The sequence below is a fragment of the Taudactylus pleione genome, unplaced genomic scaffold, assembly GCF_031769625.1.
Source record: "Taudactylus pleione unplaced genomic scaffold, aTauple2 ptg000093l, whole genome shotgun sequence".
Taxonomy (NCBI): Eukaryota; Metazoa; Chordata; class Amphibia; order Anura; family Myobatrachidae; genus Taudactylus; species Taudactylus pleione.
Window position 1 is genome coordinate 21,783,188 of NW_028284495.1, and position 24,794 is coordinate 21,807,981.

General features: G+C 40.4%; 1 protein-coding gene across 6 annotated transcripts in view; it reads left to right on the forward strand.

Annotated features, from left to right (window-relative positions):
• Window positions 1-24,794, forward strand: part of ZNF521 (zinc finger protein 521) — a 338,210-nt gene that overhangs the window by 115,156 nt on the left and 198,260 nt on the right. For 4 of the 6 annotated variants that reach the window (XM_088469597.1, XM_088469593.1, XM_088469592.1 and 1 more), the window contains 2 exons: window positions 2,785-6,137; window positions 23,808-23,892. In XM_088469597.1, the coding sequence (XP_088325723.1) occupies window positions 3,225-6,137; window positions 23,808-23,892 (2,998 nt within the window). In that variant the 5' untranslated portion in view covers window positions 2,785-3,224. Of the gene's footprint in view, window positions 1-2,041; window positions 2,074-2,784; window positions 6,138-23,807; window positions 23,893-24,794 lie in introns of all 6 variants that reach the window. The other 2 variants (XM_088469596.1, XM_088469594.1) reach the window with 2 other exon arrangements.

The window sequence follows — 24,794 nt, forward strand, 5'->3', positions numbered from 1 at the left end:
TAGGCAAAAGTTAAGCTTGAATGGAGACTTTTAAGATTGTGACCATTATGAGATGTGTAGAACTTTGGCGAAATAGCAATTTTAACTTTTCACATATATTAATACTGAACTATTTTAATAAAAATGATGATTTTTTTTTTTGTAAAGCTTTCTAAACCTTATAGCTTATTTATGATTAAATAGGTGTTTTACCCTGTGACTAAAGCACTGCTGCTTTTAGGTGCCTGGTTGATATGAGTAAATAATTGTTCTGTTTTGTCTAGTATTATATATTTTGTTGCATGAATAGCAGCATGTTTGTTGCCACATTTTTCTTCCAGTTTCCTGACCGCAGTTGGTTGCAGCAATGTGTTCAAGTTACTTTGGATGAAACATAATGAAGAGCCCCCTTCATATAACTTTTTGTGTGAGAGCATTAATAAATCCCCCCAAATCCTGCCATTTCCAGCTTGTAATAAAAGGAATTGTTGTAACGGGCATGTTTCCAGGACTGGCGTTTGGTTGTTTTTACAGAGTTAGAAGGCTGCCATCTGGCATTGATAGTGAGATGGTGTTGTCATCAGTTTCTTGATGCAGGAAAGGAATGATCCTCATCTGTTTCCTGCGGATAAGTAAAGGGGTTAAGATTCTAGTAAAAATTCTGTACCTTAAAAGAGCGTAGGTTTCATTTGTTTTACACCCGCCCAGCCTTTTTAGAAAGAAAATAATCTCTGCATAGATGTGGCGGGTATAATATACCTGGATAATTCTTTAAAAGCTATAACTGCAATAAAAAAAAAAAACTATACTTTATACATCTTTAAAGTTCCATTCTTGGGTGTACTTTAATTCTGTTGGATGAACTCTCTTGATTTCAAAAGTAGAAGAAAATCTGTCCAATCACAGTAAAGCCTGGTACACACTATGGGGCCTATGTATCAAAGCTTGATGAGAGATAAAATTGTGAGATATAACTCACCAACCAATCATCTTCTAACTTACATTTTATAGGCTGTGTTTGAAAAATGACAGTTAGGAGCTGATTGGTTAATACCTTTTCTCTCACAATTTTATCTCTCATTAAGCTTTGATACATAGGCCACTATATGTCGTCCGATCCCACGTATTGGACGACATACAGTCCTCATCGGGCAATGTGTACCCGCTATGTCGCTGACAATGCGTACTCCCGCGCGTCTATAGTGGCATCGCCAGCCAGGCCTGCATGAAGGTCCAACAGGCAATATTGGCGGTGGGGGCCATGTTGCCGAATTCAGCATGGCCCCTGCTTTCGCGCCGACGTTTACGGCATCGGCAACTGTGTATGCACTTGCCGATGCTGGGACCCATCACACGAGACATCGTGCTGGGTACACATCGTAACTCTTCTCAGCCTGGAACAGAAAGGTTGTTCATATTTTAACAGGATTTTAATTGGCCCATTTCTGTGAATGTGGTTTAAATAGCACCACCATGCTTCCAGAGGAGTTCTCCCAAAAGTAAGCAGGTGCAAGATAGAATCAGAAAAGTGGGTACAGTATATAAAAACTTAAAAGTAATGTGTGTTTAACCTGCAGTGGTGACAAGCACTTGTGGTTCCAAGGGCTAATATCAGTGGATGACACACACCGAAAATGCCCCAAAATACTTCTGACTGCACAAAGGTTTGAAGTAATTGGAACCAATAGGTTCCAGTTCCATACCAATATACATGATTTTACTGGTGCTGAATCACAGATAGTAAGTTTTTTTTCATTCCTATTGGGTAGGTGGCCTAAAATTTGAAGCAGACTTTCCTGGAGTACACAATTTCACAACACGGTTTTCAAATACCAAGATTAATATCCTGATCTGAATAATATCTCTGCAATATCCATATTATACACACTGAATAAGGTATATCACATAGTCTTATCAACTAGCTAGCATTATTGTTTAACTTTGTGTTGTTAATAAATCTTCACGTTTTATCCATAAGAGTTTATCAATTTTCCTGTTTCCGGTTTGTTGCTTTGCCTGTGTCACTTAAAAGTGCAATTCCTATTTTCCTAAGGAAGTTCAGCATGCTAATGTTTATGCAGAAAGGAAGAAATGGTGAGGAACCTCTTGAACCTGAACACAATACACATTCATGTGTGCTGAACTTTACCTTAAATACTGTTCTATGAAATAGCATAATGCTACACCTAGACATGAACATTCTGCATAGAGATAGCTATACAAAGGTTGTACAGTATCTGTAGAAATGAAGAACATAAATAGATATTAATAATATATATGCCCAGTGGGCCAGAAGTTTGTATCTGTTAACTGTGTGGTACTTAGGGCTCTCTTGATTCCCTAAAGGATTTGAGACTTCTTTAAAACTACATTACAACCTACAGTATGAAAATAGCCCCCTCAAAATTGCTGGAGCTCCAGACTAAAAGCTTATGTGTAACAGCCCCCTACATGCAGCCTTTTCTCCCAGGCCTTACTGGGTTAGTAATACACAACAAGAAAATCAATACAGCTCACCATCTTTTTATGGCAACCAAGCTGAAATCTTCCCTCCTGGTTTACAGCCGGGGTTGTGAGAGAAACAGAAGATACTAGTAAAAGTGGCAGCAGCAGAGAGCAACCCCTGGTCTCCGTCTAGGGAAGGGGGCACTTTAGATCGTAATGCAGCTTAAGCATACACTGCATCTTTTATTTCATGTTTTTATTTCTTTGAGAAAAGTCTACTACCATTAACTACCACTAACCTTTATAGTTGTTGCACAATTCTCAAATCAATGTGTGACATCTTCATTTTCTATCTTTCAGATGGTGCAGATGTAGATGATGATCCATCTTGTTCATGGCCAGCATCATCACCGTCTAGTAAAGACCAGGCATCCCCCAGCCACGGAGATGGTTGTGACTTTGGTGAAGACGAGGGTATTCCAGGATTGCCATATCCCTGCCAGTTTTGTGACAAGTCATTCAGTCGCCTCAGCTATTTAAAACACCATGAACAGAGCCACAGTGACAAACTCCCGTTCAAGTGTACATATTGTAGTAGACTGTTTAAGCACAAGAGAAGTAGAGATCGTCATATAAAACTACATACAGGAGACAAAAAATACCACTGCAGTGAATGTGATGCGGCATTTTCCAGAAGTGATCATCTTAAAATTCATCTAAAGACTCATACCTCCAACAAGCCATACAAATGTGCCATCTGTAGACGAGGGTTCCTGTCCTCAAGTTCTTTGCATGGTCATATGCAGGTTCATGAGAGAAATAAGGATTGCTCACAGTCTGGGGCTAGAATGGAGGATTGGAAAATGAAGGACACGCAGAAATGCAGCCAATGTGAGGAAGGATTTGATTTTCCTGAGGATCTTCAGAAACACATAGCCGAATGTCACCCTGAATGCTCTCCTAATGATGACAGAGCCGCTATCCAATGTATGTATTGCCATGAACTTTTTGTTGAAGAAACCTCTCTGTTGAATCATATGGAGCAAATGCACAGCAACGAGAAGAAGAATTCTTGTAGCATTTGTTCTGAGAATTTTCACAGCATCGAGGAGCTCTACAGCCATATGGACAGTCATCAGCATCCAGAATCCTGCAATCCCAGCAACAGTCCCTCCTTAGTTACTGTAGGCTATACCTCAGTATCTAGCACCACCCCCGATTCAAACCTTTCTGTGGACAGCTCAACAATGGTAGATGTTGCTCCACCACTAACTAAAACTCGTGGCCGGAAAAGGGCTTCCCAACAAACTGGCGACGTCCATGCCCCTTCAAGCAAACAGGCAAAAGTTACATACAGCTGTATCTACTGCAGCAAACAGTTATTTTCCAGTCTGGCTGTTCTTCAGATACATCTTAAAACTATGCATTTAGATAAACCAGAACAGGCTCACATCTGTCAGTACTGCTTAGAAGTGTTACCTTCTCTCTATAATCTAAATGAACATCTTAAACAGGTACACGAAGCTCAGGATCCAGCACTAATCGTTTCTACTATGCCTGCCATGGTGTATCAGTGCAACTTTTGCTCTGAAATATTCAATGACCTTAACATGCTCCAGGAGCACATTAGAAGTTCGCATGGCTTTGCGAATCCGGTTGCAAAAGACAGTAATGCATTCTTTTGTCCCCACTGCTACATGGGATTTCTCACAGACTCCACGTTAGAGGAGCACATTCGTCAAGTCCATTGTGACCTCAGCAGTTCTCGTTTTGGTTCTCCAGTGTTAGGTACCCCGAAGGAGCCTGTAGTTGAAGTATACTCTTGCTCATATTGTACCAATTCTCCTATCTTTAATAGTGTCCTTAAATTAAACAAGCATATTAAAGAAAATCACAAGAATATTCCGCTGGCATTAAATTACATCCATAATGGAAAGAAATCTAGAGCTCTGAGTCCCTTATCTCCTGTTTCTTTGGATCAATCCTCTTTAAAGATGATGCAGACCGTTGGTGGCACTCCTTCAAGACCTGCAGGCGAGTACATCTGCAATCAGTGTGGTGCCAAGTATTCCTCCCTCGATGGTTTTCAAACTCACTTAAAAACTCATCTTGATACCGTTCTGCCAAAACTGACGTGCCCTCAGTGCAACAAAGATTTCCCAAACCAAGAATCTCTCCTGAAGCATGTTACTATTCACTTTATGATCACATCTACATATTACATTTGTGAAAGTTGCGACAAACAGTTTACGTCAGTGGATGACCTGCAGAAGCACTTGCTAGACATGCACACTTTTGTTTTCTTCCGTTGTACCCTTTGCCAGGAAGTGTTTGACTCCAAAGTCTCCATTCAGCTCCACCTGGCTGTGAAACACAGCAATGAAAAGAAAGTGTACCGATGCACTTCCTGTAATTGGGACTTCCGTACGGAAACCGATTTACAGCTCCACGTGAAGCACAATCACCTGGAGAACCAGGGAAAGATCCACAAGTGCATTTTCTGTGGTGAATCGTTTGGAACCGAGGTAGAGCTACAGTGTCACATTACAACCCACAGCAAAAAATACAACTGCAAATTTTGCAGCAAAGCTTTCCACGCCATCATTTTATTGGAAAAGCACTTGAGGGAAAAACACTGTGTATTTGAAGCCAAAACCCCAAACTGTGGAACCAATGGTGCACCTGAGAAAGTTCAGAAAGAAGAGGTGGAACTTCAGTCTTTGTTGACAAACAATCAAGAGTCTCATAATAGTCATGATGGGAGTGAAGAGGATATTGATACCTCTGAACCAATGTACGGCTGTGACATCTGTGGAGCTGCTTACACCATGGATTCTCTTCTGCAGAACCATCAGCTCAGAGATCACAACATCAGACCCGGAGAAAGTGCAATTGTCAAGAAAAAAGCAGAATTGATAAAGGGGAATTATAAGTGCAATGTGTGCTCCCGTACTTTTTTTTCCGAAAGTGGTCTGCGAGAGCACATGCAGACACATTTGGGGCCAGTGAAGCATTATATGTGTCCTATATGTGGAGAACGCTTTCCATCCTTGTTGACTCTTACAGAACACAAAGTCACACACAGTAAGAGTCTGGACACTGGGAGCTGTAGAATTTGTAAACTACCTCTACACAGTGAGGAGGACTTTTTAGAACACTGTCAAATGCACCCAGATCTTAGGAACTCATTGACAGGGTTTCGCTGTGTGGTATGCATGCAGACTGTGACCTCAACTCTGGAGCTCAAGATTCATGGCACATTTCACATGCAGAAGACTGGAAATGGATCTGCAATTCAGTCCACTGGCCGTGCACAGAACTTACAGAAGTTGTTCAAGTGTGCTTCTTGTCTGAAAGAGTTTAGATCCAAGCAGGACCTGGTGAAGCTCGATATTAATGGTTTGCCCTATGGTCTATGTGCTATTTGCGTTAATCTTAGCAAAAGTGCAAGTCCAACTGCCAATATGGTTTTAAGCACTAACAGATCTACTCTATGTCAAACTGATAACCTACCCTATATAGAAGGTAAAAATAAAGCCTCCATGCTGAAGACCCGATGCTCTAGTTGCAATGTAAAATTTGAATCCGAGAATGAACTCCAAAACCACATTCAAACAATCCACAGAGAACTTGTGTCTGAAAATAGCACAACACAGCTGAAAACTCCACAAGTTTCACCAATGCCCCGAATCAGCCCTTCGCAATCTGATGAGGTAGCTATTCTTCCGTTATATAAATCTATGTGTACATTCCCTTTTAAAGCTTTTGTTTACAAAGTGGCGGCTTTAGTAAGCTGCCGCTTCTCTGCGGGTAGGAGGTGAAAATTTGAAATGTCACCTGTGAGTGCCGGGCTTTACACTGACGTGTGAGAGCCATTTTACATTTTCAACTCCAACCTGCTGGGAAGCGACGGCTAACAAAAGCCACCAATTCGTAAATAAAGCCCTATGTGTGAACTGATATTTGTAGAAATTTACATATTTGTATTGCAGCAGTCTGTAAGTACACAAAGTTAGTACGAGGAAGGAGGTAGAGGGGGTGGAATGCATAATTGCTACCCGTGACCAACACTGAAAAATGGAGCAGGCTGACCAATCCTATGTTACAGACGGTAGCCGGGAAGGAAATGTGATAGTCACCCAGAAGCACCAATGGATCAGATAAGCATAGTATTGTTTCAAAATGCCATTATTTTTTTTTTTTATATAAACAGTCTTTATTGAGGTTTTCAGGAATTAATATACAAGAGGAGATGCGGATACAGATAATAACAGTAATGAGGAGAGAAACATTATCATCCCTAAAAGAGAAGAGTAATGACAAAGTGTTTTTGATGATAAAATTCCAAATCTAAAGTAAAGCAGTTACCACGGGATGGACATTTTTAAAATTCTGAATAACACTCAGCATAGTCTATTCTTACAGGATTTTCAGCAGGCTGGTTTGGAGCCACATTTTGTGATAATAGGCCAGTTGTCCAGCAGTAAGGGGGCCAGTTGTCCAGCAGTAAGGGGGCCGGTTGTCCAGCAGTAAGGGGGCCGGTTGTCCAGCTGTAAGGGGGCCAGTTGTCCAGCAGTAAGGGGGCCAGTTGTCCAGCAGTAAGGGGGCCAGTTGTCCAGCTGTAAGGGGGCCAGTTGTCCAGCTGTAAGGGGGCCAGTTGTCCAGCTGTAAGGGGGGCAGTTGTCCAGCTGTAAGGGGGCCAGTTGTCCAGCTGTAAGGGGGCCAGTTGTCCAGCTGTAAGGGGGCCAGTTGTCCAGCAGTACTGCTGTGTGTGACCAGCCCAAATATAAAATATTTACTAGTGCAGTCAGATTTTTGTATTTGTTTTATTAAGAGGAATGAAGAAAACACCCTGCTTAGTGAGTAGAAACAGACTGCAGCAAAATTAACAGTCATCCTTAAAAGAAAATTAAAATTAACCTCCAAAAAAGGAAAAACAAATAATAAAGGTGAGCACTTATTATGACACAGTATTTCAGGCATCTGTTCATACATATGAATACTATTATACCATACATTTCCCAGATATTTCTGTCTCTTACAGGGCTCTATTCATTATCACATAATTTCTACAAAAGCAGGTGAAAATGTAACATTTTCACCTGTTTTAGTAATGGAACATTGGTTTAAATTAGTGGGTCAGGTATTTTGGGGGGCTGTAAGCAGGGCCGAAACTAGGAATTTTGTCACCCGTGGCAAGACAGTAATTTGGCGCCCCCCCTGGTTATTCTCCCATAGTAATGCCCCCTGCAGCAGTGGCCCTATAGTAATGCCCCCTTCGGCAGTGCACCTATAGTAATGCCCCTGAGGTAATGCCCCTGTAATAGTACCCATATACTAATGCCCCTGTAGTAGTGCCCATATAGCAATGCCCCTGTAGTAGTGCTCATAGAGCCGTAACTAGACTTTTTTGTTGCCCTGTGCCAGAGAGAGCATTGGCGCCCATATAGTAATGCCCCCATTGTTATGCCCCTGTAGTAGTGCCCATATAGTAATGCCCCTATAGTAGTGCCCATATGGTAATGCCCCCATAGTATTGCCCCTGTGGTGCCACTTACACAAAAAAAAATACAACAATACTTACCTTAAACCCCGCTCCTATATCCGCCACTGTCCAGTCCGCCCGGCTGCTCCTCGGAACTATGGGAGAGACATCATGACATCTCTCCCATAGTGCCCGTGGGGAGAGCCGGAAGCTGGAGTTTAGGAGAGAACTCCAGCTACTGCTGCGCTGCAAGGAAGGAGCCAGGCGCCTGCTGGCAATAAAATCTCATCGGGCGTCTGGCTTGGAGCCCCCTTGCGGCGCCTGGCTGGAGGACACTGGTGGCGGGTGCAGCGGCGTACCCGGTGCACGTGCATCTCCGATACGTGTCAGAACTATCGTGCAATGGATCAGGTAGTGTGTACCCAGCTTCATTCTTGTCAGACATGCACCACCCAACCCATGGCATTGAAAGGGTTGCAGACATGTAGACCCCATAATGCCAATGTGTGTGGGCTGATAGCTGTGTGTCTGTTTCACTGGCCCTTGCTTTAATGAGTTTTGACCTGAAGAATATTTATTATTTTGTAATTTTCAGTACCCCATAAAATGAAGAGTGTGAACGAAAGTAAATTGGACGCGGCATTGTGCCTGGGGAGTCTGTGCATTACTATGCTTGCTTAGACGAGAGCGTAAAATCACCACTTACATGTACTGCCGCTATAAATATTACATATAGCATATTGCAATAGTCTGTGCAACAAGATGAAATTCGCACAGATACACAGATCATTTTCTTTGACAACTTAATCTTGTGGAGAGCATTACAGATTCTATTGCAATAAAAAAAAAAGTAACATCCACAATTGACATTTAAAGGGACACATAGTCATCACTTTCCTAGTTTAATTTTACCACAACATAGTAAAGGTCACATCCTCTGTGAAATATGGGAATTTCATTGAAGTTCATGGTTTTTTTTTTTCCAAAGACATATCAGCAGAATATGAAAATAATAGCAACATTGTTTTCATAGTGGTTTTTCCTCCTACTTCTCTGTCACTGTAGGTCAGTCTGGCTGTGCCTCCAGTGACTTCACTCCCGATGTGAAGTCTTAGCTTGTCGTAACCCACACGCTCTGGTGTTCCTTTATGAGCCATGTAGCAATGTATTGGTTGCTTTAATTAAGCCCTTGAAGATTCACTGTACAGTTCTACCATATACAATTTTTGTTCGAAATTGATCTGGGCCCTCACCTTAGAAATCCTTTCCTTCTTAGGGATTACATCTTATTGAAAATTCAGGAAAGACGATATTTCCCTGTAGATGGTTCAGTATCAAGTGTTGATAGTGTTCTACATTCAGAGTAATTGAGGGGAGGAGGACCGCTGTTTCCTAAATTGATGATTTCTGGATTGTTAGCTGGGCACGTTAAGCTTGCAGTTGCTTGCATCCATAGATCTCCTATGCAGCTCATTGAGGCAGAAAATAGGCCTGCAGGAAAAAATGGACAGCTTGGTTGTTACAGATAAAAATGTGACTGCTTCAGGCTGCATGTGTAAAATGTAGTGACAGATGTAGCTGTATATAAGCTAATGTTTGTGACCCGGTGAGAGTGCATACATGGCTAAAGAATAAATGTGGCACTACTGGCACCCCGCATAGCTCACCTAGAGATTGCAATAAATACAAACTTTCAGAATGAAGGTGAGATCTGAGTGGTCTGAGTTTCATGGAAGATGGTCACATCTTTGTCAGGTCCTTAAAATCAGTGACCTGTTTAATCAGACCTTTTAATTAATTAATTCTTGAACCAGAGTAATGGGTAACAAACCCCAACAGTAATAATAATCATCTTCAGCCCTGTAAGAAATCTGACTACACAGAGAATATAGGGCCAGGATGTAGTGTAAATGGACAGACCCCCTGCAGGGATCTTTACTCCTTGGTTAATCTAACAAAATTGGCTTTTGCTGCAGGATCTGGACTAGACCCCCTTCCTCTATCCCACTACCACTTATACAGGGCAACCATATGTCTTTGTTTTTTCAAGGCAATCTCATTATTTGCTCCAAATCAAAAGTTTTAATTTACAATACTAAGGGGTCTATTTACTAAGCAGTGTTAGGAGACAGAGTGAAAAGTGATAAAGTGATAAGGTGGCAACCAATCAGCTCCCTACTGTCATTTTTCAAACACAGCCTGTGAGATGACAGTTGGGAGCTGATTGGTTGGTACCTTATCACTTTCTTATCACTTTTCACTCTGTCTCCTAACACTGCTTAGTAAATAGACCCCTTATTTTATTAAAATGTTAAAATATATATATAGCGCATACATATTATGCAATGCTGTGCAGACAGTGGACCTGATTCAGAGTTGGGAATACAATAAGAAATAGCAATAGCTGTGCACCTGGATAAACCACGTCGCAATGCAAGGGCTGCACACCTTGAAAACAGGGAAACGACACGCCCCCATTTATGAGAACGCTGTCATCACCGCCCAGTACCCGCCCCCAGACGGCCGCAGTATGTCAATCATGCTGCGGCTTAGGGGGTACTTCCAGCGATCTCATACCATCGGAGATGTATGCAAACCATCGGGTTTACGTACATCTCTGAATAAGGCCCAGTGTTAGGCTGTACTCGGACTTAATAATGCAATTTCAAGCATTTTAACAGTGCATGCTCTACAACTACAAACATGTAAAGCAAATATTTGACCTTTTTAAAGCTGACAGTATTGGACCTAAAGGCTCATACACACTAGACGTTGTGCTGCTGTATGAACGATGTTGGTGAAATATTTCCCTCAAGCTTTCTGTAGTGCAGGACAAACGATATTGTGTGTACACGCTGATAGATATCTTCAGTGAAGTCATCCTACCACATCTCTGAACAGGCAATTCTTGACGATATGGTCAAATTGGCCTGCATGTACGGACGACAAAAAACATCGCTAACGGCCTGCTGGAGAGCGCATCATTGGTTGTTCACTGCATACACACTGAACAATATCGTTATCGTTCATAAAAATCATCTAGTGTGTATGCGGCTTAACACTGTCCCAGTTCTCATTGTCGCTTTTTCGACTGTCTACATCCTATTTACAGTGTTTCAAAATTGTCAGCTGTACCATGAAATCCCAACAATCACCTGCTGATTCACTGTGTGATTTGTCAAATTAACTCTTCAAGGGAAGCACTTGTTGGTCTTCTTAAAAAGAAGATAAGCAATTGACTGATGGAGAGAAAACATAGAAAAGGTTCCTTTTATTCCTATTACATTGGGTGCAGTTTTAATATGTTAATGAACCCAGGCAAAAGACATGTTACTGGACCTCTATATAAGTTGCAAAATATGATTGGTAACTCAAAAATAGAGTGTATTATGTTCTATCAAGCGCAAGATCGTTCAGACATCCATGGGGGCCCGGGTACTGAGGAGGTGGGACCAACTTCAAGAGGTGTGGCCATGACACCTCCAGAATAAAAAAAACAATGTAAAATACTACACCATCCCCTCTGCAGCTGGCCCAGGCCCCTGCCGGGTTCTTTCAACAGCCACCCCACCTTCCTCTGTGCCTCTGCTCAAGCATGCAAAGCAAAACCTGTACAGATTAATTTTTTTAAAAGATGGATGTATTTCTAGAATTTGTGGAAACCAGAGCTGTTTAGATTTGGAAACAGCGCCTAGATTTATGATTTGATTAGGGCTTGGACTTGCATATATTGTAAAGCTGGTTATAGTGGTTATAGAACGTGAGCTAATGTTAGGGTCATATAATGGTTAGGACTAATATCTACTATATTATGGATCAATTTTTACAATTTCATCTGGTAAATTAAGCACTTTATATATAATATTGTAATCTAAGGTGAGGCACTCTCCTTAAATAATCACGCTGATTAAGCAAGTAGCTTAATCAACTTTTCAGTAATTTAAGTACTATCTTCAGGATATATATCCTGAAGATAGAACTTAAAGTACTGAAACGTTGATTAAGCTACCTGCTGTCAGTGTGATTATTTAAGGAGAGTGCCGCACCTTGGATTACATTTTACTTATACCCGTGGAGGCACCTCTGCAAGCTAAAGCACAGTACTAGGGAGTGCCGGACCCTCTGACTATGTAAAAAAAAAATATATATATATATATATATACATATACATACATACACACACACGGTAAAATAAGTTTTGAACATATCAACATTTTTCTCAGTAGATATATTTGTAATGGGGCTATTGTAATGAAGTTTTCACCAAATGTCAGCGACAACCCATGCAATCCACACATGCAGAGAAATTAAACCATAGATATCCATAAATTAAGTAATGTGTAACAATGTGAAATGATACAGGGAAAAAGTATTGAACACATGAAGAAAGGGAGGTGCAAAAAGGCATGGAAAGCCAAAACACCAGCTGAAATCTATCAGTAATTACAAAGCAATCCTTCCCCTTGTCAGTGCAAGTTAATATAAGCTGGTTCAATCCCAACTGAAGGCCTATAAAAAGGTGTCTCTTTACCAAGGTGTCACACAAGAAACATCTCATGATGGGTAAAAGCAAAGAGCTCTCTCAAGACCTTTGCAACCTTATTGTTGCTAAACATACCGATGGCATTGGTTACAGAAGGATTTCTAAACTTCTGAATGTTCCAATGAGCACTGTTGGGGCCATAATCCGAAACTAGAAAAAAAACATAATTTCACCATAAACTGGCCATGACTATGTGCTCCTCGCAAGATTTCTGACAGAGGAGTGAAAATAATTATCAGAAGAGTTGTCCAAGAGCCAAGGACCACTTGTGGAGACCTTCAGAAAGACCTGGAATTAGCAGGTACAATTGTTTCAAAGAAAACAACAAGTAATGCACTCAACCGCCATGGCCTGTATGCATGCTTATCAAGCAAGGCTCCATTGCTGAAGAAAAAGCATGTTGAAGCTTGTTTAAAGTTTGCTACACAACATTTGGACAAGCCTGTGAAATACTGGGAATATGTACCTTGTCAGATGAGACCATGTTTGGAGGAGAAATGGCACTGCACATCACCCCAAAAACACCATACCAACAGTGAAGTTTGGAGGTGGGAACATCATGGTGTGGGGCTGTTTTTCAGCATACGGTACTGGCATACTTCATATGATTGAAGGAAGGATGAATGGAAAAATGTACCGAGACATTCTTGATAAAAAATCTGCTGTCATCTACCAGGATGCTGAAGATGAAACGAGGGTGGACATTTCCACAAGACGATGATCCCAAACACACTGCCAACGACAATCTCAAATGCCTATGTTCTGTGAGCGACGGCGGGTGTATTTGCATTTCATAGGCTGTAACACTGTAACGTATCATTTCGTATGCAGATACACCCGCAGTTGCACACAGAATAGAGGCATGCTTAATATCATTTTAATCAGCAGAAGCTGCTTGTGCAAACTATTTGCATCACAGTGCAAACAAGACATATTTGAAGGTAAAAAGTTGCACGAAAAAACGCTCAGCGTTACTGAGTCACATGGAGCTCCCACGTTATGTGTAGCACAGCTTGTAGTGCGCGGAGGATAGATGTATGTGGACACATCTGTACACTACATGTCTAAGGAGCAAGCCCGACATGCAACTGTTCACTTCTCTGACAGTAGCAGCTTGGAGGAGGAAGGACTGAGAGTGCAGGGCAGTTAAGAGTACATGAGCTTATATTGGGGTGAGCTATGCACTGCAGAAGTGCCCTTGTAAACATGGCATTTCAGGTAGGCAGTGGCAATGTAAGCAGTGCTAGGAGAGGAGGAGCCCAACAGAAAAGAGGAATATATCTAGCCAAGTTCTCCCTATGAGGTGTACCATGTAAACCATAGAGATCAGAGGTCAGCTGTGCTGCCAAGTGGTGAGTGTAATGTTTCAAAGGTTTGTAGGGAATACAACATCTAAAGCCTCCCGCTGAAAGTCCAAATCCCCTAGTAACATATAATGTTAGAGGGACATTTCACATAGGTAGAACAGGATGTGGGAACTGTTGTGTAGTATGGTATCGTCAAATCCCCAAATTCACCAAAATCTTGATGTTCTATATATATATATTCTTCTCAGGATAATTGTTTCTGTTTGTTTGATGCAGGCCGCCAAACACAGTAAAAGTTTGGTTCTCAGACTCCCTTGCTCTAAACAGCTACAACACACTGTGTCTCGCTTTGATGAAGACATTGGTGTGTTAAGTTACAATTTACAGAAAGTGCAGAATTATGCATCTATTTTTTCCACATACAGTACTTTTCAATGTATTTATTCTCCTGTATTAAAAATAATTTGATATAATGGGTCTGATATTATGTCAGGATCATATGAGGAGATCTAATGACATGTCAAAGGCATGTCAGGGTCGCGTGGTGATGTCTGATGCCAAGTACATATGAGGAGGTCTGATAGCATGTGAGGATATCTGATGGAATGTCCAGGTTAAATGAGGAGGTCTGATGGCATGTCAGGGGTATATGAGGAGGCCTGATGTGATGTACCTTGTATATGAGGACGTCTGATGTCATGTCAGGGACATGTGTTGATGTCTGGGGGCTTGTGAGGTGCCTGTGAGGAGGTTAGATGGTATGTAAGGGGTATATGATGAGGTCTGATGGCATGTCAGCGGTTTGACAGTACTGGCGGGGAGCATGTGTGGTTGGGTGAAGCCTTGCGTAGGGTGCCTGGAAAACTTGCACCGGTCCGTTCACCCATCCACCCTCTCTGCACATCTTTTTCATAGGCTTTCTATGGATATGTCATACTTAAAATGAATGTAATGCAATAAGCCCGTGGTAGTGCCCTGGTTTGATAGAGACCACACTGCTAGTTTAAAGTATTTTTTTAGGCACTGTAGCCATAAAACACCAGATAGAAACATTGTTCCTAACTTTTTGGACAAAATATCTGCAACTTGAGACATAACTCCTGATGGAAGCCAATGCAACAAGAGGGGGTAGAGCCCTGGTTCAGAATACTGGGGCCTGTAGCCTAGTGTGTGTGTGGGGGGTGGGGTGGGCTCAGCCCGGCATTTGTGTAGTCTGGGCCGAGTGTCATCTGCTATCTATGATCAGGTGAGATATGTGACAGTGCAGGGGAAGTTCATGCCTATGATAATGTTCCCCCACTGTCTGGGAGGGACTTTTAAACAAGATATTTTAAATCAGGTTGTAATATAAAGTCATATATTTAGGAGTTAAGCCTATACAGGTGTAGCATGTATCATACATCTTGATATGATCTAGGAAATGAAATATGTTTATAATCTATCCAAAGCTAAGAAGCAGAAGGTGGGTTTGGTTCCAATAAATAATCAGTTTCAAGTATTTAACATTCAAGCTCTGCCTTAAGGTGATTATTTTCCTATGGAATTGCTAAAACAATACTCTGAGAGCTAAATCTTAGGGGATTCAGATAGCATTACTTCATCAGAAATGTATTTTCGATTAGCAACAATGAGATCTAAAGTATTTTATTAGGCAGTAAAGAAAAATTACTATTTCAGGGAAAACAAGAAATACTTTGTTCCATTTCTTCCTGAAAAGGGATTTATGCATGCAATTTAGAATAGAATAGTTATATATAAAAAGTGAGCCTATCAGAAGACCAGAGACTTATTATGTGGTGGTAGATAAACTTGATTTCCAGCTGCTGTTAGTTGTCCAGCTGTTTAATAAAAAGTACAGCATATAGCAAATTTAGCTAATGTGAAAAGGGTTTCATAATGTTTGACTCATAGTGAATATGTAACTGTTAATTGCAGTCTTGAGTATATTACACTACAGTATTAATTTTCATACACACAAAGATTTTCTGTCCAACCATCCAACTAGTTGATTGGTTGGAATGAAAATCTGGTAAGGTATGAAAGCAAATGACAATTAGCAATTTGTCCCAAATGCTGGAAAATGGACAAAAACTGTTGTTTGAACAAATAGTTTAGATCAAACATTTAACAAACTTGTCTAACGACCATTTTCATCTGTTTTCTGGCAGTTAGGAGCAAATTGCTGATTGTCAGTTACTCCCATACCTTACCAGATTTTCATTCCAACCAATCAACTAGTTGGATGGTTGGACAGAAAATCTTTACGTGTGTATGCAGCATTAGTTTTACTTTTCACTGTGAGATCACGGTGTCATACACTTGCTCCTCGAAATTCCCATTCTGGCAACAGTGGGAAGTGGAACTATGATCCTCCACCCACTTTCCATCCACTTGGAATATTTTGTTTTATTTATGGTCTAGTTTCCCCCAATAATAATTAATATAATTAAATAATAAATATCAAGCCCATGCTGTAAGGTATTAAGGAGTCTATTTACTAAGCCTTGGATGAAGATAAAAGGGACAGAGCTAAAGTACCAGCCAACCAGCTCCTAACTGTCATTTTTCAAACTCATCCTTGCAGATATATTGACCGATCAATTGGTCGGCCAATATATATCAGCCAGTGTGTACCCAGGATAAGGGCAGCACAGTGTTTGGTATTGTTGCCTCACAACGCTGAGGTCATAGGTTTAATTATGACCAGTGACCTGTCTGTGTATAGTTGAATTTACTCCCTTGGTTTGCTAGGGATTGCTCCAGATGCACTAGTTTGCTCCCACTCTCCAAAGACATACTGGTAGGTTAATTGGCTTCTGACAAAAATAAACCTTATGCGATTGTCCTTGCTATAGGGTATATAGATTGTAAGCTCCACTGAAACAGGGTCTAATTTGAAAGTACAGGTTGAGTCTCCCATATCCAAAATGCTTGGGACCAGGGGAATTTTGGATAACGGAATATTCCGTATTTTGGAATATTTGTATTTTATAATGAAATATCTTGGGAATGGGACACAAATATACACACACAATGCATGTATGTGTTATATACACCTTATACAGACAGCCTGCAGGTAATTTTATACAATATTTTCACTAATTTTGTGGCTCAAACAAAGTTTGTGTACAGAAATGAAATTCATTTATGTTTCATATACACCCTATACACACAGCCTGTAGGTCATTTTATACATTATTTTTAATAATTTGTGCTTTAGACAAAGTTTGTGTACATTGAACCATCAACAATCAAAGGTTTCATTATCTCAGTCATGCCAAAATAATTCCGTATTTTGGAATATTCCGTATTTCGGAATATTTGGATATGGGAGACTCCACCTATATTTCATAATAAATAGGCTATCTGTTATTAAATAAAATTGACCTAGTATTTGCCGACAAGCATTAGACTGCATATGGATTCACTATACATGTCTTTATACATGTGTTTGTGCCTAGTAAGTTATATTACAGCTGTGCTGCTACTAATGGGTTTATTTTCTAAGCATCGGGTTCTAAAACCCGGTGCTTCCGATCGTGTTTAAGCCCAAAATTTTAAATTGCAGTGCTTTTACTAGCCCTGTTTGGCTAGTAAAATCATTGCCCTTTTAAATTTCGGACACAAACACAATCGGAAGTGCCAGGTTTTAGAACTCGACACTTAGTACATAAACCCCTAAGAGTCCTCTGCTGTGTATACACTGGTAGATATATTAACCGATCAATTGAACGGCCAATATATTGTGTGTATGCTACGGCCAGTGCGTACCAGCGATATGTCTGTGAACGACGTTGTTCACAGACATATCTCGTCACCTGTGGACCGCACAGCCGATGGCAGATATATCTGCTCATAGTGCTGTGTGTACGGATGGTCAGGCGACTGTCCATACACTTGCGGCAGATGCCACAGGGAGGATGCTGAAACGCGACCCCTGGCCAGCGGAACCCGTGGCCAGATGACAGATGATGGTTTTCAGGGTGTATGAACAACCATCATCTGTAGATATATCTGTTAGGTGTGTACCCAGCTTAACTGGAATTCACTTGTTTTAATAGCAATACTTTGTAATCTTATCACCCTATTACCCCAGTTGATTCACTACTTTGTAATTCAACAGGACAACTAGATATGGCTGTCTGGAAAGAATATACTGGCCATTCTCTGACAGCTATAACATAACATTTGTACCAAATACAATTTTATTTTTCTAAAAAAAAATTTTTTGACAAATTAGGTAACTCAACTGGTCATTATCATACTGTAATATTACCATACAATTCATTTATAGACATCAGGAACAAATATTAAATTGATAACCAACAAACAAAAAAAAAAAAAATACATTAGTCCCCTTGTGACTTACCATTAAAACCTGAAACGATGCCATCAGGGAGAGTTAGCGACTATTTACTGCTGCTCTTTCCTATGTGGTTTCTGAACATTTCTATTTACAGTGAAAATAAAAAAATAATTTAAAATGCAGAGTAGTTTTCTTCACCTACAGGGGTTCATTTAAAGTTCAAACCACCTTATCTACATTCAAAGCACCTACCTCAAAATTCATTTAGTATACAAATATACTGCAGCAGAAAGATAAAGAGTCCTACCAAGACGGAGTGTATAGCAGTCAGTTCCTTACTGGCCAACTGTCGTATGTGTGTGTATTATATAAAAATCTATCTATCTATCTATCTATCTATCTATCTATCTATCTATCTATCTATCATCAGGACATAATTAACAATAATCTAGTCCTCACCAAATCCTAAAATTTTATAAATCTAATCTCATATTGAATATTTCTTGTTGAACAAAATGTAACATACAGAAACCATTTGTTAAAAAGTAAATACACCCCTTGATTCAGTAGAATCATCTTTAGCAGCAATACCTAGAAGTAATTGTTTTATTTAGCGGGAGTTGATCAGTCTAAGTTACATTGTAAATGAGGATTTTGGCTTCTGTAGTCCGTATTTTCCTCATGTAAATAATTTACAATGTGTATAGTATTATAGGTTTCATATTGTTTGTAAAAATGGTCTTGTTCCCTTTTCGAGACTGATGAGCAGCACACTATTTTTTTGAGACCACTGTAGATGTAATTTCCACTTGTTACAGTGTAAAGGCCCCCATACAATCGTGCAATTTGCAATCGATTGTGTATAAAAATCTTTCCCTTTTTCAATCGATTGTGGCAATTCTGCAATCGATTGAAAAAGGGAAAGATTTTTATACACAATCAATTGCAAATTGCACGATTTCTGCAATCAATTGCTGATGTAAACCTGAAACCTGAGTGCACCGGGCCAACTGTCAGGGGTCTTGCTGAGATACAGAGGGGGCAGCACTTCTTGATGTCAAAGCAAAATCTACTATTTGCCACAGATTAGATTTCTAACATTTTAGGACTTGGCGATGAATAGATGATAGTTAATTACATTCTCATGTTCGAAAGTAAAACAAGCACATTTTTAAAATAGGATGCACTTTCTTTTTCAAAGACCTATATTTACAGCATATGTGTATTTAGTTATTTATTTATTTATAAATGTAGGTGTATATGTTATAGAAATATTGGGAAATGGGCATCTGAAGGGTTATTGCCAACACTTATGATTTTATAAGTGGAATTGCCTGGGGTACTTCCTGGATGCTTGGCTAAAGCTGGGTACACACTAGGCCGACGGGTAAGTGCAGACACACTTACCAATCATTCGGGCGATGTGTCTGCGTTTACATCACAACGGGGCGGGCATTTGAAATTGCCTCCGCAGTTGGAATGTCAATCACCACCGGGTCCCCAGCAGCATGTGTACGGGCGATCAGCAGGTCGCACGTATATATACCAGCAGATGCACCGATATATACTGTATGCAGATATATCTGGCATCTGCTGTGCTGCAGGGCCGATCCGATATGTCTGTGAACGACATTGTAAACAGACATATTGTTTGAACGACCGATAGATCGCCTATATTAATCTTTTTACTGATGGAAACTATTCACCACCTGTGCTACATTATACAGTGCATCCGGAAAGTGTTCAACAGCCGATATATCGCCTATATTAATCTGGTTACTTATGGAAACTATTCACCACCTGTGTTACATTATACAGTATAAGTACTAGAGGTCAGTGCGTATGGGTAGCTGGCGAGTGTTTGCATATGTACAAAAAGAGCGCGATGCCATAGTACAGGCAGTCAGTACTGCAAAATAATTCATCCACTTGGAGCCTAGAAATGGGATGTGTAGCCTATTAGTAAGTCTTTTTAGGTGAATGCATTTGATTTGTAATCTATAAAATGCACTATGTTTACTTTTCAACTAGTGGCTTTAAATGAATCCATTATTAGGCCCACATATTCATATGTATTTGCGTACAACATAAACCACTCTAAGCGTCTGTTTAGAAAATGGCATTGTCTGACCTCATGTGGAGTAATCCCGTTAGATTTGTTGCTATGGGTAACACAGTACTGCTGTGTGTGGTTCTGTGTTATACTGTATTCTCTGTGCAGACAGGTTTCAAACACTGGATGATGCAACCAGGAAACAGGCAGCTTGCTAAGGATATCACTGGCTAGCCACAGACACAGCTCATGCATGCCTGCAATGGATTATGCAATTTGTAGAATACATGGCCACAATTATTGCTGGTCTCCGGACTGTTCTGATTTTGGCAGGACAGTCTTGATTTGAGGGCTCTGTCCTACTGTCTTGACTGCATTGTACCGGTTGAGCCAGAAGTCAGAGCTATGCAGCCGCATACCCTTTGGAAGTTGGCAGTGACCTTGCCATGATGCAGGACATACACCCATCATGACGTGGCCATGCATCCTGTTATGATTCATTGTGGCAAAAATTTTCAAACAATAAGTTTGTTGTAACTGTTGCACTTTACCCACCAGGACAGTATTTTGGAAGCTGAAAGATAGAAAAGTGTTACTGAAGTAATGGAGTTATAATAATAATGGAACTTAGATGGTTAATTATTACCTTGCAATAATGTGAACAATTAGCATAAATTGTATAAATTATGAAGAAAATTATTGTGCAGGTTCCATAAACACCATCTGCCATACCCTCCTATCATCGCCACCTTCATGATACCATTCTGCCTTACAGGCCTCCGTACACCGTCAATCTGGCTCTTAAACTACCTGGAAATACAGCCATCTCAACGACTTGAATTGGTGACCAATTTGCCCCTGTACCTTAAAAGTCTCATTCAAATGTTGCTTCAAACTACATGAATATCTGGTCAGTGGACAAGGAGCAATGTTGTAATCTTCCTAGGTGCATCCCATGCCCCTTGGTGCTGCCTTGCCCAAACTTCTTACCTTATAAGGCAAATATGCAACCGTGGGCTGTTTTCCCTCCATATTGGCGCTTGGCAATGGGGCACAGTGGTGAAAATAAAGACATTGTATTATGTCACTCCATTTTGAATGCCCACCATAAATCCGGCCACCCTTGACAGCCACCTTGTTTGCCTAGTGAAAGTGCTGGCTCTTCACCTCCCAACAGCACTGGCAAATATGTAATTCAGCGGTGCTGCTCCAGCAGTAAAGACCCAAAAGTGTGTATGAGTAGAAAATGGACACAGATCAAATCAGTCTATCTTGTCAAGTGTCCAAATCTGTCCATGGCTTCATCCTCTGCAGCCATCTTCATAACATGCTTTCCAGTGCCTACAACGTCTTATGAACCACTAAAATTGACTATCAACGTAAATATATACATTCTACATTCCTTTTGTTTGGACAAGCTCCATTGTTTGCTTAGAGTTAAGGATATGAGACAGAATACTGCAAGCGTAAGACCAGACAATATTACCCTGTGCTGTGCTTCCGTATGTGGGTGGAAGGGCCACTAAGTATTATCTTACAGGCGCAATTGCACTTGTAAACATGAGGTCACCCATATTTGAAAGCAGGGAGTCAACTCTTTCAAATGATATGACACCTTGGCAGCTATTGTCTGGTGATCTCCTCTTTTAAACAATGTGCCCCCTAAGTAGTTGTTTTCTGGTCACCAGAAAATTACTTAAACAGCACACACACAAATGAAATTCCATTCATGGCATGGGTCTAAAGCCCAGATCTCCACCATATTGTATAAAATAAAAATGATATCCCCTCATTTAATGCAGTAGGTTTCCTAGTTTAAAATATGATGTTCCTTGTTGGGCAGAGATATTATATTATCCCTACACATGGTTAGCATTTAAATCGAGACTGCAAAGAAAAAAATAAAGAAATATGTTATTTTAAATTGTACCTTTTCTTTGGTGAAAACCTACACATAGAGGACCTCATTCAGAGTCGGTCGAAGCGGCCGCACGGTCGTACGGGAAAAGGTGCTGGATATGCAAATGATTCCCTCGCAAGTTGCGTCCCTAAGTTCGGATCGGTAGCTGGCCGACCAAGGGGAGGAAGCGGCCGGAATTCAAAAAAATACGCCCCCTTCTCGTATGCATTGCACGTCATCTCCGGCCATATAAGGATTAATCGAGACCATCGGGAACCATCGGAACTGGTCGTAGAGCTTAAGGTTGACCATACCCTCTCTTAAGCTCTACGATCATGTCAGTGTAAAAACCTCCCATGTCACATGTGCCATGACGCTACTTTGTTAATTATGCACTCCCATAAACCGTATGCACTCCCATAAAACGCCGTTCGCATAATTAGGCACGCCTGCGTTCGGATCTCCACTCCCCCGTTTTCAAGCACCTTCCCCTGTTACCACCCACAAACGCCTCATTCTGTCACTCAAACTACCGACCTGGCTGTGTTCAAGGAGAGAGAAATTTCTGATCGTAGCGGCTAGTTTGCGCACGTGCATTGCGAACTTTACGCATGCGCAGTATAGCGAACTTCGTTGGCATACGACCGTGCGGCCGTTTCGACCGACTCTGAATGAGGTCCAGAATCCTGCTGGTTGCAATTTTTGAATGGTGAGTTAATGCCAAAGCAAGAACCACAAATTAATAATAAAAGTCACATTTGTTTTTGGTTAACTATCTTGAAATTTCAAAAGAAAATCAGTTTTTGGTAATTTTAGTTATATTGTATTTAACGTGTGGGAATGAGCAAAAAGATTAATGGTATTTTCTGTAAATGCAAAGTCTTCTGAAAAAAAACAAAAAAAAAAGGTATAATTTGTTAACGACATTGAGCCCAGCAGTCCAGGGGAAACACTTAACAGTATCGCTCATGGAGCATATTGAAAAGTGTGTATGGGGCTTTAGAATAGGATGTAAATTTCCATAAGCACATGAGCTCTATACCAAAACTCACCATTTGCAACAGACAACATACTCAGGCCTGATCCTCTCTTGGAGCTATAGTGGTAGCAATGATGATAAGACAGAAGAAGTATTCTCCCATCCACCCATTCATGTCCACTAAGCATGGATTGCTTCAAACAATAGCCTCTGATTGGTCCATGTTGCCACACCCCTCCTAGACTGTGAACTCGCCAAACTGTTGCCAAGGCTCCATACACAGCCTAGTAAGAGGCCACTGATAATGACTGCACTTGGGCCTAAGGTTGACTCCAGTATGGATGAGAACCTCTTTGATAGCTGCTTTCTATATAAGTTTTTAAAAAATATACTACTTTGTATTAGTGGTTAAATATTCCAGTAGTCTAAACCCAGGGCTGTAACTAGGGTGGTGTGACCTGTGCCATGGCACAGGGCACTGCAGGACAAAGGGCGCTGTTCAGGCCTGTCAATTTTCTGTTTATTAGCATTCCCACTGCTTCCTATTTCATCACCAGCATCTCCTGGCCTCCCCTATCTCTTCCCTGGCCCTTCCCCATGAAGCCAGTTCCCTTTTTTGGATGTGCTATGTCCCAATTTGAAAAATGGTGGGCGCCAATGCTCTTTCTGGCACATGGCACGAAAAAGTCTACTTACGGCTCTATCTAAACCTAAATGATTTGGTTAAATGTTTTTATATTTATGTGCAACAGGTTGACCTGTGTATGGTAAGACAGAAAACCACAGAAGTTAATTATATTTATCTTCTAGAAGAAAACCTACCAATGCATCAAGTGCCAGATGGTATTCTACAATGAATGGGATATTCAGGTCCATGTTGCAAACCACATGATTGGTAAGTGCTGCCTTGTTTATTTTATAAATTAAAGGAGAATTATACTGCACCTAGCCAATCTGATTTTTTTTTTATTTTGAGATTGTAATAAATATTTGCATATAATGTTTTTGTATCGCAACTATCACAACCTTTCCTGCCTGCATATGTTTGTTTAGTTAGTTACATTTGTATTATCAAGGTTTTGTTAGCTACACTTGTATTATCAAGGTTTTGTTAGCTACACTTGTATTATCAAGGTTTTTCCGGTGGACATAAATGTTTAGGCCACAGATAGCTTTCTAATTTTAACACTGAACCATAATTAAGGAGTAGTACTGCATCATCAAATGACATTTATTAACATGTATTTTCTACTGACAACTTTACTAAATACATTTTCTTCATACACAATTGTCTCTGTGTTCATTAGCAATGTATGTAAACAATCGGGCAGAAATGTACTTGCATTGGGTTATGGCATAAAGCTGCTTTTAGGATACAGCTGTTTCTCATGAAGAGAGCACAGATGACTTGTGCCATATCCCAAATAAGACAAATATGTGATATTCAAGACACTGCTGAAAAGCACAGAAGACAAATTAATTGGTGTTAGAACAGGTGCTGTGGCCCGGTGAAATTTTACAGCTAGATGCAATGTTACTAGCTGAGTCATTATGCCTATTAATTTTCCATGATGCATACTGTGTTTGTTTGTTTTTTTTTTTGTCAATTTCAGCATTGCTTTATAGATGAAGATAAATTATAACTCTTACTTTTTTTTACATACACATAATCACACCTTGATTAATGTTATAAGTGCAGCAGCTAGTACAACGCGGACATGCAAAGTGTTAATTAATACCCTATCATTATTTTAAAGATTAACAGGATTAATCCTAGGTCAGTGTTGGCTAACCTTG